We start from the raw sequence: 19,876 nt of genomic DNA, 5'->3' as shown, positions 1-19,876 counted from the left end.
AATCTCAAGTGAAGCTGAAATTGAGCTCAAATTACTTTTAAACTATTTTGAGTCTCTATTTCAATGACTGAAAAAGGCCATTTGAATTTTTAACAGAGTGGGATACCTTTCACCAACCATGAATGTGCTAAAGCAAGAACTGATGCAAATGCAAGGTGTTGTAGCGAAAATCCACATTTCACATTCTCAAATTAACTTTAGTTGGATTCACAAGAAGGACAACAACTATTTCTTTAAAAGGGGACATCAATAATAGGTAGAGGTTGCAGAGGATACTTGGGGACATTTTTTCCTCCTGACAATTGGCACACTGCACATGACCGACAATACTGCTGCACTTCCTTCTGAATGCCTGGCCAGTAAAACCTATTGGAGGTTCGGTCAAAAGTCTTTAAAATCCAAATGCCCTGCCCGTGGAATATTGTGCCCCAGCTTTAAAACTTTGTTCTCTGAGCATTTTAGGTACCACTAGTTTCTCTGACCCTGTTCCTCTAGATCTGTGATAAAGCACCCCATATTTGAGAATGTACCTTTCTCCATTAAGATGTTCAATATCCTTATCTGTAATTGATACTGCATGTCCAAAAGGACCGTGCAGCGATTCATCCTGATTTTGTAACAGCTTGAAGTCGATTGGTTCCTCCTCAGCATCTCCACCATCAAGCTCTGGAAATGCCAGAGATATGTGTTTAACCGTCAGGCTTCATTAGGGGCATTTTAGTCCATTTGGGCAGTTTTTTGTTTTTCTTTTTGACGCCATTTCACCACCGTTTGTGCATACGGTACAAAATTTTGTCGCAAAACCTCTCGCTGAAAAAATTTAGAAATTCAATTTGGAATTTTTAAAATAGACTAAGGGAACACTAAGGAAAAAAACAGTATACACTTGAGACTTTAGAGGACAGAAACATCCGCTTGTAAAAGTGGCCACAACAAATGCACACATTAATTATTTTTTTGGCTTTTTTTGCATAGATCAGTTGAACAACTTCAGCCCTGCTCAAACATAAAAAAATTCTATCATTTTGAGGCTTTTAGCCCTTGAAATGTCAGTTTGAATACTCAAAGTCATTGCTGTGATTTATGAAAAAATAAAAATAAAAACACAAAAACTGAGTTATTTTCTAAAAAAGACATTTTTTTGTGCCTGGGGTGTTTAGTACAAATCAGTCTTGATTAAGTTATGAAATATCTAAAATTTAGAATTTTTTGCATTCATAGTTTTTACATAGCACCAGATTTAAAATTTACTATACACTCAAGCAATTAGAGGACAAAAACGTCCACTTTTAAAACTGTTTTAAAAATGGTCCAGATGAACATTTTTTTCTGCTTTTTGGGTCTAAATCTTGTGATCAACTTCAGTTCTGATTTTAAAAAATCAAATATTGAATATTTATCTAAATTTTAACCCTTTATATGCCAGTTTGATTATGTGATGCTCATTTTTCATGAAAAAGGCAGACAAAAGAGGAGATATTTTACATAAAACATATTTTGAGTGACTGACATCGTTTTTTTTAATCAGCCTTGGATATGTCAAGAGTCGGGCAAACCATCACATTTTATGCTTTTTTAGTTTCTGTGTAGCAGCATATTTAAAATTTACCACCCACTTGTGCCTGTTATGGACAAAAACATCCCATTGACTTCAATGCAAACCACAGTTTTTGATCCTGTATCATCTGCAACAAATAATCATGCTTTCTGTCTTTCAAACATGCGAAAAGTCACGGTGAGCACAAGTTCAGCACAGAAATAAAATAGAATTGGGTCTATTCCCAGCAATAACTAACTAGCAAAGGAGAAACACAACATTGTTTACTAACATGATGTTGGCTTTTAGGCTACCAAGTAGGGATGTGTATTGGTAAAAATCTGACGATACGATACGTATCACGATACAGGGGAGACGATACGATATATTGCGATACTTAAAGCCAGGCGATATTGCCGATTTTTAAGACTGAATTTATTGTAAGAAAATTCCATTAACAGTCCAACTAATACTTAGCATGCTTAACATGAGGTATTTGAAGCAAAACTGAGGGATCTGCATTTCAATGGAGGAAACAACTAATGAATAGAGAAATTAATCTCTGCCTTATCCAAAGAGGTCATATCAAAAATAAATTAAAAAGGTATTCCCTCAAACACATTTCAGTGAAATGTCAAGTATTTGTAACATGAAAAAAATATGTAAACAATTTCACATTCAGTGTTTTTGATTCTAATATCCAATTTTGCAACATCCAAAACAGCACTTTTAATGTCACCTGAAAATACACTAAACAAAAAATAAACTGCTTGAAAACGTCTTACAGTAAACTGACGAGGTAAAGTGCCATTAAAATAAAGTACAGCACTGCAATTTTGACCAGTGGAAGAATATGTGCAACCTGAACAAAATAAATTTACTCTTCTGGCCACATTAATACAAGTTTTTCTTTGGTTGAACAAAAATATGTGCTTTTAACATTTTCAGATCTGAACATATGTTTCCTTGGAGCTCTAAATCTCCAGATTCTTGTGCAGGAACCAAGCCCCCACAATGCGGCTCTAAAATTGGTCCCAACCCGGAAGTAAGAAAAATTGCAGTTCCACCCTCATCCACTAGGGGCTGGTGTCAGAAGCGAGCAAATCCTCATTGACTCCCATGTTAAAAATACCAATTTCACAGCAGAAATAAACATGTTTACAGCCTGGTACCAGAACATGTTTTAGGTTTAAATGATCTAGTTTACACTCATGACAACTCTGAGGGGGGTGAATGTTTTCCTCACTCTTCTGTTTAAGTGTATTAAAAGCCTAAAATTCTGTATAATTAATTAGCATCAGACCCACGTGACCACAGAGCTAGCTCCGGGGAAAGGCCTTAGTAGAGCCTCGGTCTGGACTGGAAACTGTTTCGGGATTTTGAGTCTCTGTGTTTGTGTATTCTGTTTTGGATATTATTTGTGCAATTGTTGGACAAAATGGCTTGCTGTGGTATTAATTGCACTAATAGAGCATCCAAGGAGTCTCCACTTCATTTTTTCGGTAAGTTAAAATGTATTTTAGGTCACTGCCACCTTTCAACTAGCTGAGTTTATCAAAGTAGCTAGCTAACTACCATTTTAACATGTAGCATTTACTGTTTAACCATGAAATTTAGATGTAAAATACGGTAAAATGATTAATAGGGCATTTGTCATTGGGTACAAGGGTAAAACCCAGTGCATTTAACTTAAAAATGGATTGAAATATGACGGACCTCTTGGAGGGACACTTCTGTGTTCCATTCTTCCACCCGGTTCTCCCCGGCGGTCAGCCCGGTGCATGTCTGACCGATGCGGCGCCTACTAGCTGCTCTCGGACGGGGCTGACTGCTCGTGGAGGTCTCGGACTCGTAGAGAGACCTGACCGCAGAAATACTGCAGCTCAGTTCCCTACCTAAATGCAAAGTTTGAGAGACGTGGTTCACTTAGGTCTGCACTGCCTTCGGGCTGATTTGTCAAGTTCACAAAATGTGGAACGGGATGTAAGGTTAGAATCAGCGGCGAATCGGAACATATCTCGAAGCCCTGGCCGACGAAACGGTCCACATGACTATTACTGTCAGGCTCGGAGAAAAGTCGGGTTGTTTTTGTGTCAGTCGGTTCTGCGACAGTGACTCTAACTAACGCAGCACTAGTTGACGGACATCATTACAGCATGAAATCCAGCACAGCGTGACCCGGTTCTGTAAGTAATTCTGTCTTCAGGAGGTCGCATTTCAGGCTCTTCACATCATAAGTGACTGACAATCACACGCTAGGAATGTTATAAAGCACCTATATCTGACAGTTTCTTTTGTATATTATCTGACTTTATAAACTCCAACAACAATGTGCTTCTATTTTTTTCAGGCTAAATCTACCCAAGACACTGGCTGTCAGACTGATTTAGTAGTCTGCAAGAATGCACTTGTCCAGGCTGACGTGAAGCCTAACCAGCGTAGCAAAGGTGAATTATTTTTAATAATCGTCTAAGTAAACATTTTATCATCACCTTCTAGTTTTAATTTGTTTTACAGATTATTGTTACACGTGATTTTATGCTCTTTTAAACATTTATAAATGTGCTGTTTCTTTGTTTTTTTATATAGCCACCCAGGTTAGAGCTCCCAGCTGCTGTGGGTCTGGTGACACAGGGACCATGATGGAAATTCATCTTCCAGAAAGTCTGGCTCATCATTTAGCCAGATTTCTAAGGTATAGGCCAACAATGTTTAGGTTAGTTTTGATAAGGTCTGTGCGTCTCTCATTTCATGACGTAACTTTTCATATTTTAGTTCCTGGGTGCCTTCAGTGTGCAGGGACTGTCCAAGCAGACATTCTGTCGACATCAGGCAAAGCTCTTAATTCCAACAGTGAGCTGGCAGTGGCAGCTACTGCAAGCTGATTTCATCCAGGCTACTGAATCTGGACCTGTGACTCTTGGTGGTGACATGCGAGCTGATTCACCTGGTGAATACGTTTAAATGTATTTATTTTATTCCTTTGCTATCAAATGTAAATTAAGTAATAACTTGCATTTCTGAAGGACACTCAGCCAAATATGGCAGCTACACCATGATGGATCTCAAAAGAAACAAAGTTATTGATATCCAACTCGTACAGATACAACATTACCTGATGACTCCAATACATTTCATGGTTAATTATTCACAGATCAGTGGAGAATTATGTTTATTTTCAGAGCAATGAAGTTGGAAATAGTGCGCGAATAGAGAAGGAGGGATTTGTGTGAACTCTGAGCACACTTTTGGAGAGGGGGTCGATGTGCAGCAAGTTGTGACTGACCGCCACACATGGGTGCAGAAATATTTGCGGGAGGAAAAAAAGTTCTGCTTCCCTTCACCCGAGCCTCGCCTGTTTGATCCAGTCGAGTCACCGTGTGCACCTGCTCAGGACTGTTGCTGAGTGCCTGCTACCGCTCCTGGTTTCCTCACGTCGCTCCTGCTGCTTCGTCCCACTTCCTGGTCCACGCCTGCAGGGTCTATGCCTGCAGGTCCTTCATGCTGCAGTCTCTGCTGGGTCCCACGCCTGCTGCTGCACTTCTCTGCTGGGTCCCACGCCTGCTGCTGCACTTCTCTGCTGGGTCCCATGCCTGCTGCTGCAGTTCTCTGCTGGGTCCCACGCCTGCTGCTGCAGTTCTCTGCTGGGTCCCACGCCGGCTGCTGCAGTTCTCTGCTGGGTCCCACGCCTGCTGCTGCAGTTTAAGTGTTCCTGTCCCAAGTCAAGTGTTCCCAGTCTCCTGTGTTGTGTGGCCTTGTGGGCGTCTGGTATCCGCCCCTTGGGGGGGGGGGGGGGGGGTACTGTCACAATCTGCCCCTGCCTTCCTGACTGTGTCTCTCTCCTGCCCTGATTAGCCCTTATTGTTCTCACCTGCCCCTCGTTAACCTGCCCATTTGTTCCTGATTTCCCTGTGTATTTATACCTCCCTCTTTGTGCCAGTCTTGGTCAGATCATTGTTGGTTGTCGTGTTGTTCTCGTTGTTCCTGCCGTATCCTGTCATTAAACCCATTTTTACTTTATCCGTGCCTGCATTCCTGCCTCCTGGTCAGCTCCACCACACTTGGTCCATCATCTCCACCATCACAACATGACAAAAAGTTTTACCAAATAGTTTGAAGTTGAAACATTTCTTAATGAATAAACAATGACTTTGAAATATTAATTCCCTTTTAATTTCTCATATGACAGGCTAAATAACCAACATTATTGTTAATTTTAACTGTGTAACTTTACAAACAGCATCTCATGGAGGACAATATAAATAGAACTTTGAAGTTCTATGTACGTCCAATTTATAATCAAATCAAATAAGTGTTTATTTGAATAGTCGTAAATCACATCATTGGGAGAAGATTTTCACAATTATTTCATTTTAAGTAGTACTGCTAAAATGCAGAGACATATTTATTACTATTTTACTAGTCTATTAATAGTTTTTTCAATACTTTCTGCATAATCGGCCCTTGAAGAGCATTCATGATCTTTATGTGGCCAAAAATGAAAATGAATTTGACATCCCTGATTTAAGTTCTACACATTTAAAATGAAAATAAGAAATAAAAGTATTTCTGTCTCCCCCCCTCTGCCCCCCCCCGCCTTATACCTGCCCCCAGGCAAAACTGTTAGAGCCTCCCCTGCACAGTCACCAGCCTTCTATCAGCTAGTAAAAAAAGAATCCTGGTGACATTTGTTCATAACTTTTCTTCAAGTCATACATGTAATCTAAAATGTGAACAGTTTCTCCATTAACTGTTCAGCTGCTCGGATGATTGATTCTGGACATCTCCTATTTCTTCTCGATGTTTCTCTCTCATCAGATGCAAACTGACACCATGACCAGCAGCTTTTACAGCAAACATCGGCTAATAAACGGATCCGCTGATGATCAAATGCACCTGAGTTTAGATGTCACCCGCCTTTATTGCCAATAAAACAAAAGAAGAAAAAAATGGTGGGGAAAGAGGAGACGGCCGGCCGAGCAGCATAAATACACCACAACGATGTCTCTCTTTTTTTGTTTCAGTCGAGCTGAACTACAGGACAAATCACGTTCTGTTTCAACTCATACGGACGATTCGGTTTTTTTACGGGAAGGTTGGCAACCCTGAAAATGAACTGTCAGTAACATCATAGCACCCGGCCAACAGTAGAAACTCCGTATAATAAACAGTAAGATGAGTTATTGTAACTGACTTAAAAAAGTTAGCAAGCAGGACGATGACAATAAACCATCAGGTACTGAACCTGACCTGAACTAACCTGAACTTGGCTTATATTTGACCCAGATAACTTCTTACCTGAAATTCGGTTCTGCCACTTGGACAGAGGGTTCGGGCTCGGGTTTCTCCTCCTCCTCCTGCTTTTCTTCTCCAACCCGTCGCTGGGCTGAGGCTCCATCGCTTCCTAAACTGATTTTACTTGAACCTTCACTACCAAACAACTGTGAGATTTTAACACATTTGCCAGCATCTGTCTGAAGGGCCAGTTTCTTTTTTAGTCGAATTTTCTCCGCTCCTCCTTTCCGTTTTTTGTTCTCCATTTTGTAAAGCTCGTCTGTCTGTTTACTGAGACTCACAAACAACTGGCGGGTGCATCAGACCTCTGGCTATTGGTCCAGCCCAGAGTGTATTATGACCAATTGGCCAACCCACCAACTTTTACGAGGCGTCGTGTGGCGCAAACAAGTTGTCCGCATCAACTAGAGGCCAGAAATAAATAAATAAATAAATAAATAAGAAAACAGACACCGGCCCATAAAAGATGAAAGAGTCGGCCCAGCGGCAGTTGCCCGCTATGCCCTATGGTCAGTCCAGGGTTGCGTCAAATCCCAGAAGCCATTTATCTGTGGACTGTAGTAAATCTATGACATCCTTACGGGGAGATGAGGCCTCGGGCGAGTCCTGGGGACGGCTCCTCTTGGTCCCAGGTGTTTCCGTCTCAGCTGCTGCTTTCTTCGGTCCCATGCCAAAAAGCTCAAAAACCTCGTCAATATATATTTGCAAATTTTCTAAATTTTCTCTACTTACATCCAGGTTGAGTGTGTTATAGTTACCAGATTTATTTATTTGTTTGCGTTGTCAGTGAGTAAATTAGGCGAAAATCTGTCTTAATTGTTTGTGGAAGTTGATTAACAAGCTGCCATCTGCTTCAAACGCTGCCGTGTGTCCGGTGATCGGGCCGTCAGCGCATGCTCATCAACGTGGATCTGCTCATCGTGGGGGAAAAGAAAGAAAGAAAACGTCTTTTCTTTCATCTATCTGTCCAAAAGCATGACTATTTCAGGAAGCACACGGATAAGAAACGTGTTAATATTATGTAAGTAGTAACATCATCACTTGTAGTAGCGTCAATGAACGGCTGAGCGCTGCACGTTCCCATGGCAGAGCAGCGCTTCGGCGAGCTGAGTAAAGTTGGCTCCCAAACCACATCAGAAATCCACGCAAATAGTGTGGTTAGTTCTTTCTGATGTGGGCGGGGCGCTAGCTTCACCCAGCTGCTGAGGCTGGTCTGAGCAGAGGACACAGCCAACAGCAGCGCTGACACAGTTATAACTTTTAAGAGACAGACAGAAATGTGTATTTAGAGTATAGTTTTAGTCTAGTCGGCTTGGCTCATTAATGAAAACCTGTTCATCTCGTCATGTTTTAGTCACCAAAGAGCTGTTTTTAGCTCGTCAGCATCTCGTTTTTGTTTTGTTAAAAGGGGCGTCAACGAAATCAAATCGTCATTGTTTTTGTTAACAAAAACAACACTGGTGGTGGGGGTTCCCTTATTTAAAAGGGGGACTGCAGAGTGTGTTCCAACTCCAGGGGGATCACACTCCTGAAGCCTCCCTGATAAGGTCTATTCAGGGGTTCTGGAGAGGAGGGTCCATCAGATTGTCAAAACCATGGATTCAGGAGCAATGTGGTTTTGTCCTGGCCATGAGACACTGGACCAGCTCTATACCCTTAGCGGAGTCCTGGAGGGTGCGTGGGAGTTCACCCAACCAGTCTACATGTGTTTTGTGGATATGGAGAAGGCGTTCGACTGTGTCCATTGTGGGCCCCTGGGGGTACTCTGGGAGTATGGGGTACCAGGCCCTTTGGAGTAGTGGATAGAATGCCTCCTGGACACCTCCCTGGTGAGGTCTTTCGGGCACTTCCAACTGGGAGGAGACCTAAAGGAAGACCCTGGACATGCTGGAGGGACTATGTCTCTCACCTGGCCAGGTAAAGCCTTGGGATTCCCCTGGAGAAGCTGGCCCAAGTGGCTGGGAGAGGGAAGTCTGGGCCTCTCTGTTTAGGAGGCTGCGCCTGTGGCCCGACTTTGGGTAAGCAGAGGAGATTGGATGGATTAAGGCTACCTTTGTAATGTGGATGTGGGAGTGGAAAATGTAGTCTCTGAGGTATCTGTGTGCTTTTGGACCATGTAAATAAAGTGTGAGGTCAAACTTCTTGTAGTCCTCTTTGTGTATTCATGGTCCTACTTTGCAATAACATCTGTTTGAAGATCTGAAGTTTTAAGAGCAACAGCTAATAATTCCTATTCAGTATATAATTAAGGAAATGTAAAAACCAGAGTTCGAAAGTGCTAATTTAGTTTAAACTGAGGAGAATTGCAGCTTCCTTTTAATCATCACTGATTGATTGATTGATTGATTGATTGATTGATTGATTGGTTTGACCTCTATCCCCCAGAAGGCTCTGTTCACACGTGTGAGAATGACAACATTAGGAAATAGCTGCGGTACTTGGCGCACAAAAAATAAATGATCAGCAAAATTAGAATTAAGAAATAAACACAATAAAATCATGATATAGGTACTTTATACTTTATACAAGTCAGTGTAGGTTCTGGTCAGAGCGGGTCAGTTCAGGTAGAAACACAACACGGGTCATGTGACTGGAACAAAGCATCTGGAGTGGGCGGGTCTACGATAGACGCTCATGAGTCCAACAGCAAAGGGGAAGAAACGGTTCTTGTGGCGAGAGGTTCTGGTCCGAATGGATCGGAGCCACCTGCCAGATGGGAGCGAGTCATGAAGACTGTTTCCAGGGTGAGACGAGTCAGGTGTGATCTTACCTGCACGCCTCTATGACCTGGAGGGGTACAGGTCTTGTATGGAGGAGAGTTTACAGCCAATGACCTTCTCAGCAGAGCGTAAACACGCTGCAGCTTCTTCTGGTCCCTGGTGGTAGCTCCAGCGTACCGCACGGTGGTGGAAGCGGTGAGGATGGACCCTAACCCTAACCCTCATCCACTGTACTGGTAGGTTGAAATTCTTCAGCTGCATCAGGAAGTTCATCCTCTGCTGGGCCTTTTTATGGTGGAGGTGATGGTGGTGCCCAGGATGAGACATGAGTTCACCATCGTGATGTCAGACAGGGTTATTGGGGGGGGGGGGGGTCTACAACAACCTCCACTGTCTTCTGGGTTTTAAGCACCAGGTTGTTGTGGCTGCGCCAGGACACCAGCCGCTCCACCTCCTCCTGTAGGCAGACTCATCCCCGTCAGAGAAGAGTCTGATGACGGTGGTGCCGTCTGCAAACTTTATTAGCTTGACAGACTCGTGGTTGGAGGTGCAGCCGTTGGTGTACAGGGAGAAGTTCAGAGGGGAGAGAACACAGCCCTGAGGAGAACCGGTGCTGATGGTCTGCAGGTCAGAGATATTCTTCTCCAGACTGACCTGCTGCTTCCTGTCTGTCAGGAAGTCAGTGATCCACCTGCAGATGGGGTCAGGCATGTTCTTCTGGGACAGTTTGTCTTGGAGAAGGTCTGGGAGGATAGTGTTGAGGGCAGAGATGAAGTCCACCAACAGGATCCTGGCATAGGTACCTGGTGAGTCCAGATGCTGCAGGAGAGTGGAGCCATGTTGACGGCATCATCTACAGACCTGTTGACTCTGTAGGCAGGGGATCCAGGAGGGGGGCTGCAAGGGTCTTGATGTGGGGGAGAACCAGGTGCTCAAATGATTTCATGACCACAGATGTCTACAGGTCTGTAGTGTGTGTGTGTGTGTGTGTGTGTGTGTGTGTGTGTGTGTGTGTGTGTGTGTGTGTGTGTGTGTGTGTGTGTGTGTGTGTGTGTGTGTGTGTGTGAGCTCTGATTGGTCTGATTACCAGACTTAAAGTAAACCCTGCTGTCTGTAGCAGGGTTCTGTAGTGGAAGTGGGAGGAGCCAGAGAGGTTTATCTCTGATCACACTTGTCCTAATCCGCTCTTAGTGGACAGAAGCTTAGTCGTTGTCAGGTAGGCCGAGCAAACTTCTCTTTAGAGGAAACCAGCTGAAGCATCGTGATGATGATTTTGGTCATCACATAAATTATCAGCAGCTCTTCCTTTGGCTCTGCCTTCCTGTTAATGTCTCCTGTGATATCTAAAAGACTCTCTTCTACAGGGGGTGGGGGGGAGTATTTGCAGATATTCATTTGGGGGGTTTTGTCAACGTTTTTCTGTTTTATATTTTGATTTTAGTTAAACTTGTCAAAATGAAGGACCGTCTGGCCCAGTTGAAGGAGGTAAGCCCTTAGTTACTGGTGTAAACTAGCACCTGTTAGCTCCGTAGGCCTTACATGGTATCAAAGTAGTGATCTGCTACAAACATCTGTTGGTCTGCTGCAGCTTTAACTGACCCAACATTGCAAGAAAACTCTCTAAAATCCACTGGGTTGTTTTTCCTGGTCGTTTTGGGTCATATTTCTGTAACTCAGTCATACACAAAATTATTTCTTTAACATCAAAATTGGAGATTCAGCTAAAACCTGAAAGTAATAAATGTAAGAAATGATTTGCATTTCATTGTTCTTCCTGCTTTTATGGTTTTACATGTTTTGTGAATGCATTTTCTATTTTTAGTAAGTAAAAACATGTTTTCCTCAAGAACCTTTAGATGTTTTCCTCCAGGCCAAACAAAAATCACCACCAAAGCTCTGATTAGCTCTGATTACGGCACACATTCACTTGTTCCAGTGAGCTGCAGCATCAGCAGGTTTGTCCTGTTAAAGTTTCACCCAGATCTTGAACTCATGATGGGAGAGTCCATCTGCTGCTCAAAGCCTTCTCACACATCACACAGATTCCCATAGGGTTAAGGTCCAGACTCTGTGGGGGCAGGGTTAGGGCTGAGAAACATCCCCAAACTGTTGGTGTCAAAACATGAACTTGAAATGGTTCACCTGCCTTTATCTCCTCCTGTCTAGATTACTGTAACTCACCTTTTACATGTTTTAACAAAAAAGCTCTTGACCGCCATGAGTTGGTCCAGAACTTTTCTGTGATAGGTACTCTATAAATAAACAAACTTCCTTTCTCTGCTTGATGCCAACGGTCTGACCCTTCTGAAACTGGCTGATGTCTTTTTCACGACCATGGGACGGGTCTTTGGCATGGTTGTGTAAGGAATGAGAAAATGTTGTGTTAATTAACATTTTGTCAGCTGAAAGATCATTAGCCATGCAGTAGTTATCCAATAGGAGGCTCCTGTTGGCGACCTTTTGTTTAGACAGGCAGAATATAGGCAAGGTAGCAACATTTGTAGAGCACATTTCAAACACAGAGGCAACTCACTGTGCTTTACAATTATCAGGACATGATATAAAAACTACATCAAAGCACAAATTAAAATACACACAGATGGAATTACTGTTTAGAGCTCAAGGAGAAGACAAAGTTACATCACAGATTACGGTGGAGATGATGCAGCATCAGAAACTATTCATTCAATTCAATTCAAGTTTATTTATAAAGCACCAAATCACAACAAGAGTCGTCTCAAGGCACTTCACATGATAAACATTCCAATTCAGGTCAGGTCATTAAGCCAATCAGAAAAAAAATTCCTATATAAGGAACCCAGCAAATTGTATCGAGTCACAAACTAGTGTCAGAGTCTTTACAGCAATCCTCATACTAAGCAAGCATATAGCGACAGTGGAGAGGAAAACTCCCTTTTAACAGGAAGACACCTCCAGAGAATCCTGGCTCAGTCTAAGCAGCCATCCTCCACGACTCACTGGGGATGGAGAAGACAGAGCAGGCACACACACACACACACACACACACACACACACACACACACACACACACACACACACACACACACACACCAAGTAATGTGTCTATAGTTACATTGTGATGTCTTAGTAAATATTGTATTAGGCGAGAGATAAACTTTATTGTATTTATCCTAGTGGATCTATAATTAAACGGGTAAACTAGCAGTAGCACATCCAACGTCAAGGAAAGCAAAAAGTTATTATCAGGAGAGGGAGAATGATTTAGTGGTTAGCAGCAGTGTGCTAGTCGATGGCCCCCTCCATGAGGCCACCACAGCTCAGCAGAACATCATTGTAGCTTCTTCTGGGGAGAAAAACACTTAGAGAGAAAATAAAGTTAACAGCTGAAATAGCAGGAAATAATACAGTTAAAGAGCAGATTGTAGAAGAAAGCAGTAGAGTGTGAAAAGTGGTCAGTGTATCCTCCAGCAGTCTAAGCCTATAGCAGCATAACTACAGAGATAACTCTGCATAATCTATCCTATTTAGATGTAGGCATGTTGGAGGCAGGGCAAGGGAGAGCCGTCTTTACCGACTGTACACTCCACCTCCCTCTACTCCCCCACTTGTCCAGATCTAGGCTAACATCAGATTTTAACCATAGGCCCTATCAAATAAAAATGTTTTAAGCCTAGTCTTAAAAGTAGACAAAGTGTCTGCCTCACGGACTAAAGCTGGGAGCTGGTTCCACAGGAGAGGAGCCTGATAACTAAAAGATCTGCCTCCCATCCTAATTTTAGATATTCTGGGAACCACCAGTAGACCTGCAGTCTGAGAGTGAAGTGCTCGGTTAGGAACATATGGAACAATCAGATTACTGATGTATCTCTTTGTGTTCGACATTTGAACATTTGAATTAATCAATAACAAAACCAGTAGTAATCAGGAAAATAACCTTTCCAGTCTACACAGGTGAAGCAAGGTAACCAGTCAACGTAATCATCTAACGAAAATAAACCTCATTAAAATCCGTGAATAATCAAAACCAAAAACAACTGGAGGCGAAAGGATTTCCACAACAAAAGAAAAGAGCAATAAAAAAAATACCACATAGGAAGTGCTGTGACGAGGAACCCTAACTAGGGTAAAGGTTAATCGAAGGATAATGAACAACTAAAACACTTACACCCACAAAACAACAAAAAATAAAATAAAAGACTGATGCATCTGTAACTATCACAAAGCAGCACGAGATAAGTAGGACAAGTGTCACCTTACACTGATTGTCTGGCACTTAACAAAACAAGGCCAAGGCAGGGCCAAACAAAGACTTAGGCCTAGTCCACACGTAGCCGGGGTTATTTTAAAAACGAATATCCGCCCCTCCAAAAACTTGCATCCACACCACCGCGTTTTAAAAACAAACTGTCCACACGTACCCGGATAAATACGTTGTTAAGGACATGCCAGACCTGTAGGCGGCAGTACTTCCCCCGTTCTTAACCTCGTCCTTCGTCTGTGGTCTTCCGCAAGGAGCAGTAATTCCTCTTGCAAAAACAAACAAGCAAAAAGCGCTTGGACAATTGATAAAGCGAGCGCAGCTCTGAGGGCATCCATGCTGTCGGCTAGTGTAAACACAGGTCGCACACGTGATGTCAGCATTTTTTTTGTCGCGGAGAGTGACGTTGCGGACCTTAAAACTCCGGTTTTGTCTGTCCACACGCAGACACCCAAAACGGAGAAAACGCAGATCTTCACTTTGGCCGGAGTTTTTAAAAAGATCCGTTTTTGTGTGAAAAAACTCCGTTTTCGTGTGGATGACAGGCCAAAACGTAGGAAAATATCTACGTTTTGGCAGATCCCCGGCTACGTGTGGACAGGGCCTTAGTCAAAACAACAGGAGGCGTACACTAGCCTACTAGAAAAGATTTCAACATCACTAAATCAGAGGCCAGGACAACAGGAAAAATTGTGGTTTGAAAAATAGTTTGAGGCAGATTTGCAGTGGTTGTATTTAAGCACCAAAATAAAAACAAATAAAACATATGAACAATAGAATATATACAACAAAAATCTAATTAGAATGAAAAGGAGCAAAATGGGGAAAAAGAGCTTGTAATTTCTGCTCCCCTTTTTCCAAAAGAAATAATTTCTTTACATACTATTCCATAATTGTTACAACCCCTGCTAATGGAAGAAAACAAGAACCCGTCCTCTTAAGGGACTGCTGTGCCAGTACAACCAGTTGATTGGCTGCTTCAGATGTTTGTGCCGACGCCCTTCTGCTTTATTATTGGTGTGGCCGTGTGCAGCCTGGACTTTTGATGAGTGGCTGCACCTGTGCAGCCAAAAAAGGCTGCTAAGTGCAAGTTGGAGAGACTCAGGAGGATGAGAAGTTGAGGCTGATCAGAGGGAGCTCTTGCCTGTGTGGCATTTTTTTGGTGAGGCCTTTTAGAGGCTTGGTTTTAATAAAAAAATATACTCTTAAACATTAACCTTGTGTCCTGACCTCCTCCTTTTGTTGCAGACCCACGAGCCGGGCTGTTACAATAATACTCAAGTACATTATAAAGGAAAACAATTGAATTGGCTTACGAAACAACCGAACCACTCAGTAGGCTAAATGTTAACCTATTGAGACTTAGATGTATGATAAAGCTTAAAATCTTCACCAACATGAAGCATTTCAGTCAGAAACTACATGATTTGTCAGAGGGTTAGGGTTAGGCCGAGTAGGCGGTTGTCAGCCGAGCACAAACCCACTCTTGTGTCTACTGGTTTCTGAAAACACGAGCCGATGTTTTTGTTTACATGTTTTTGTTTACATTCCAAAAGGGGACAGGGAACCACAACAATTTGCCAACTGCTTTTCACTGATTTTCAAGCATGCAAATCCGTTGTTAATCGACCTCTACTCTTATTTGTTTGATATTTTTCATTCAACACTTAATTCCCAAACATTCCAGATTTCTTTTTGTTTCAGCCTCATGGCAGATAGAATAAAAAGACCTTGATTAACATATGCAAATTATCCTTATTTGAAAGACACCTGAAAGGTTTGGTTCTGACCCAATGTTCTACCAGCTGATTGTTTCCAAGGGATCTCAGAGCCCTATTGGGTGTGTATACAGGAATGAGATCGGACATGTTTTCTGGCCCCATGCCATTGAGTGATTTATAAACTAGTAGGAGCACTTTGTAGTCTATTCTGTAGTTTACTGGTAACCAGTGTAGGGATCTAAGAACAGGAGTGATGTGCTCCGTTCTCTTAGTTCTTGCTCTAGCAGCAGCATTCTGAACAAGCTGCCGCTTCACAGCATTTTTGGGAAGACCAGTTAGGAGACCATTGCAGTAGTCCAGCCTGCTGTAGATGAACACATGAATGAGTTTCTCTAAGTCTGGTCTGGACATGAGACCTCTGACTCTTGATGTTTGATGAAGGTGATAAAACGCTGATGTAGTTAAAGCCTTAATGTGTCCAGAGAAGCTCCGGTCTGAGTCAATGATAACACCAACACCTGGGGTTTTGTCTTTATTCCCCTGGAGTCTAGCTGAGCAATAACATCCATTCTATCCTTCTTGTTGCCAAGACGATAACTTCAGTCTTGTCTTTGTTTAGTTGAAGGAAGTTTGACTGCATCCAGTCGTTTACTTTTTCTAGTTAATATGGTGCTTACTGCAAAATTAACTGAAATAAAACTGTTGATCAGGGCGTAAAAACCAACATCATGAGTTGTTCTTGTCCACCCAGTGTTTAGTAGACTTTGATCCAGAGCTGATTACTGCTGAACCTACCATGTCCTGGCTCAACTTTCCCATGACAGACGTTTCTCATAACATGAAAAGTCTTAATGAGATTCAGCCTTACAGACAGCACCTGTAGATTGTTGCTTTTCCTGTTTGACATCATTCTAACAGAAGAGTGACCAGACTGCTGATGACGTTGAGGTTCCAGTGGAAAACGAGGCTTTCATGGACGACTTCTTTGCCCAGGTAATATATGTGCCTGCCAATGCGACTGAAACATGTTCATTCCATACTTCATAGGTGTGTTTTGTTTTAGATTGAAGATATACGCACCAGCATTGAGAAGATTGATGAGAGCATTACAGAAATCAAAAAACTCTACTCCACCATCCTGTCAGCCCCCACATCTGACCAGAGTAAGAGCTTCTAATATTTCCTGATTGGTTTGATTCATGCACCTGGTCCTATCACCATGTTTTTGATGATCTATTTCAGAAACCCAGGATGATGTCGAAGCCCTTACCAATGACATTAAAAAGTCAGCCAACAATGCAAGAAACAAGCTGAAGAGTCAGTTTGTGAATTTATTTATTTATTTATTATTCCTTTTTAAATTAATCAACCAAAACTCAACACAAGACTAACAAATGCATTTTTGGAACAAGCACTGAGAGTTGTACCATGTTTCTCTGGATCACAATGAAATGAGTAGCCCGTCTAAATTTGAAGCAGAACATTGTAAAGCTGAGTTGAGCTTCAACAACCCTTTGCTGTTAACCTTACAACAGATTCTGTGATTGGAACAAGTAACATGGAGCATGTGGTGTTTGTGTGCTTCAGGTATTGAGAGACAGCTTGAGTCAAACAAAGATGAAAGAGCCTCGGCTGATCTCAGGATACGTAAGTCACAGGTCAGTAGACACCAGAATGCTGCAGCCACCCTGCTGCAGGTGGAGGAGTTTAAGTATCTCGAGGTCTTGTTCACGAGTGAGGGAAAGCTGGAGCGTGAGATCGATAGGCGGATTGGTGCTGCATCTGCAGTGATGCGGGCGTTGTACCGGTCTGTCGTGGTGAAGAGAGAGCTGAGTCAGAAGGTGAGGCTCTCGATTTACCGGTGGATCTACGTTCCTACCGTCACCTATGGTCACGAGCTTTGGGTAGAGACCGAAAGAACGAGATCACAGCCAAAATGAGTTTTCTCTAAAGGGTGACTGGGCTCTCCCTTAGAGATAGGGTGAGAAAATCAGTCATCCGGGAGGGGCTCAGAGTAGACCCGCTGCTCCTCCATGTCAAGAGGAGCCAGTTGAGGTGGTTCAGGCATCTAGTTGAGTTGGCTCCTGGACGCCTCCCTGGTGAGGTTTTCCGGGCACGTCCAACTGGCAGAAGATCTAAAGGTAGACCCAGGACACGGTGGAGGGACTATGTCTCTCACCTGGCCAGGGAACACCTTGGGATTCCCCCGGAGGAGCTGGTCCAAGTGTCTGGGGAGAGGGAAGTCTGGTCCTCTCTGCTTAGGCTGCTGCTCCTGTGACCCATAGGATAAGTTCAGGAAAATGGACGAATGTTTTTAGTTTCCTTTGCTGCAACAGCAACTACATCTCCTTGGCTAGAAAAAAAAACAAAACACTTACATACAACAACTTATTATTTACATTTATTAGGGAAAAGGGTGTATGAGGTTGAATAAATAGGAGTGACTTTGATAACTGGAGTTTCTGTTCCAACAGCATGCAGTTCTGGCTAAAAAGTTTGTTGAAGTTATGACAAAATACAACGAGGCTCAAGTTGACTTCCGAGATAAAAGCAAAGGAAGAATTGCCCGACAGCTTGAAATCAGTAAGTTACTCACACTCAGTGTCATAACACAAACACAAAGAGTGGTTTGGTCTCCACAAATGATTTCTTCAAACATCAGCTGGGAGTTGAACTGTTAACAGCCCGTGTGCTGAGTAGGACCAGGAAGCAGGCGCGTATTACACCGGTTTTGAAATCACTGCTTTGGCTCCCAGTACGCCTCACCATCCATTTTTAAATTCTGTCACTCGTTTTTGCATTTCTCAATGGCCTTGGGCCATCCTATCTCACAGAGTTACTTTTAACGTATTAAAGTGCTTCTTCCACGTTAAACACATGTTGAACCCTTATATTGTAGCAGGTCTTAACTTTATATATTTTATAAAAAGGAAGATACTTGAAAATTAAAGGTGCTTTTACTGTTCCAACTAGGCACTCCTAGCTCATTCGTCTAAAACAGCACCTCTTTCTGGCAACCGGAAGTGCCGTCACTCAAGGAAAACATTCTTGACTCTGCTCAGAAAAGAAAAGGATTAGCAGCAGCAGCACAGAGCTCCATTTCTGAATCTGAACTTACATTTATGTTAAATACTGAAGGTGCACAGCCATGCAGTTCTGCGCCAGCAGCAGCAGTCGATGGGAACAGGATAAACAGGGACGATGTAAATGGTGAAAGAAAGAAAGAAAGAAAGAAAGTTTTCTTTCTTTCTATGTTTTATTTAGCGCCTCTCAGGTAAAAAATCACAAGGCACTTTACAAAAACAAAAACATATTCAAGTATAAAAAAGATTTCTAAAAAGGTTTGTTTACAATGAGAAATGAAAAAAATTTTGATTTCAAAAATGTAAGGAGAGGTAGAGAGAAAATGAACAGGAAAGAAGGAAATCAATGGATCGCGGGAAAGGTGGAATAAGGGCAGAATAAGGAGAGGGTGACGAAGGTCACGCAAAACCAGCTTGAACAAGTGAGTTTTCAGCTGCTTTTTAAAGGAGACCACTGAGTCCACTAATGAGCTGCTGAAGCGTGGGAACTTAAACATGCTCACAGACTTGGAAGCAAAAACAGGTAAGAGCATTTTTCATTTTAATATATTTCAACAGAAATTTTTCCGCTCACATGTTACATATTAGCGTTGAAGTACAGCATGGTTTTTGCTCACAGTCTGCCTCAGCAATGTCAGAGGTCAACAGACATTCAAGTGTCTGGCAGCTTTCTTCTGCCAGGAATATTGCGTTCTTCCCTGTACCAAAACCATTCTCCTTCTGTAGCTGCAACATCTGGATTCGCAGGCACAACAACCTCCCTCCTGCTTTGTAGTCTGCAGACTCCAAGTTCTCATGAAGACAAGACTTTTCTAATAAATGCATTCTTATTCTGGTCTTAACTATGGCACGTCTCTAAATAAAGTAAAATTTTCCAGTGCAGAGTGGAGACAACCCATAGAAGCACTGATTTGATCTCATTTCAGAGAAAAATAGAACAGGTTAGATGCACCTAATAAATAAAATCACTAACAAACTCAGGAATCTTTCTTTGCTTCACTGTTCTGGTGCTGAGAATATCACTAATGCAGATCAAAGGAGATACACAGATGAATGCACCTCTTATTTATTATTTGGAGACTACATTTACTGCAGCTGGCAGAGGCAGAGATCGTTTCTATTGATACACGAATTTACAGAATCATTTTAAATGTTAATCGGGGAAGACTGCAGGAGGGAGCGGTAAAATACAGGGGGTCCCCAGCAAAAACAAGAAACTACGAGTCTGATGAAACCCGCTGGTTTTCCATCAGGCAGTCACGGGGCAGCTCCAGCGACCC

General features: G+C 42.5%; 1 protein-coding gene across 1 annotated transcript in view; it reads left to right on the top strand.

Annotated features, from left to right (window-relative positions):
- The first annotated feature begins 10,528 nt into the window (after positions 1 to 10,528).
- The window catches only part of stx3a (syntaxin 3a), a 38,687-nt gene continuing 29,339 nt past the window's right edge, over positions 10,529 to 19,876 (top strand). Inside the window, exons 1-6 of the mRNA XM_015954555.3 lie at positions 10,529 to 11,037; positions 16,432 to 16,506; positions 16,577 to 16,676; positions 16,756 to 16,830; positions 17,101 to 17,171; positions 17,988 to 18,096. Of these exons, the coding sequence (XP_015810041.1) occupies positions 11,008 to 11,037; positions 16,432 to 16,506; positions 16,577 to 16,676; positions 16,756 to 16,830; positions 17,101 to 17,171; positions 17,988 to 18,096 (460 nt within the window). The 5' untranslated portion in view covers positions 10,529 to 11,007. The remainder of the gene's footprint in view (positions 11,038 to 16,431; positions 16,507 to 16,576; positions 16,677 to 16,755; positions 16,831 to 17,100; positions 17,172 to 17,987; positions 18,097 to 19,876) is intronic.

Source organism: Nothobranchius furzeri, chromosome 7, assembly GCF_043380555.1.
Source record: "Nothobranchius furzeri strain GRZ-AD chromosome 7, NfurGRZ-RIMD1, whole genome shotgun sequence".
Taxonomy (NCBI): domain Eukaryota; kingdom Metazoa; phylum Chordata; class Actinopteri; order Cyprinodontiformes; family Nothobranchiidae; genus Nothobranchius; species Nothobranchius furzeri.
Note: the sequence above shows the minus strand (reverse complement) of the source record. Positions and strands in the feature narration are given on the sequence as shown.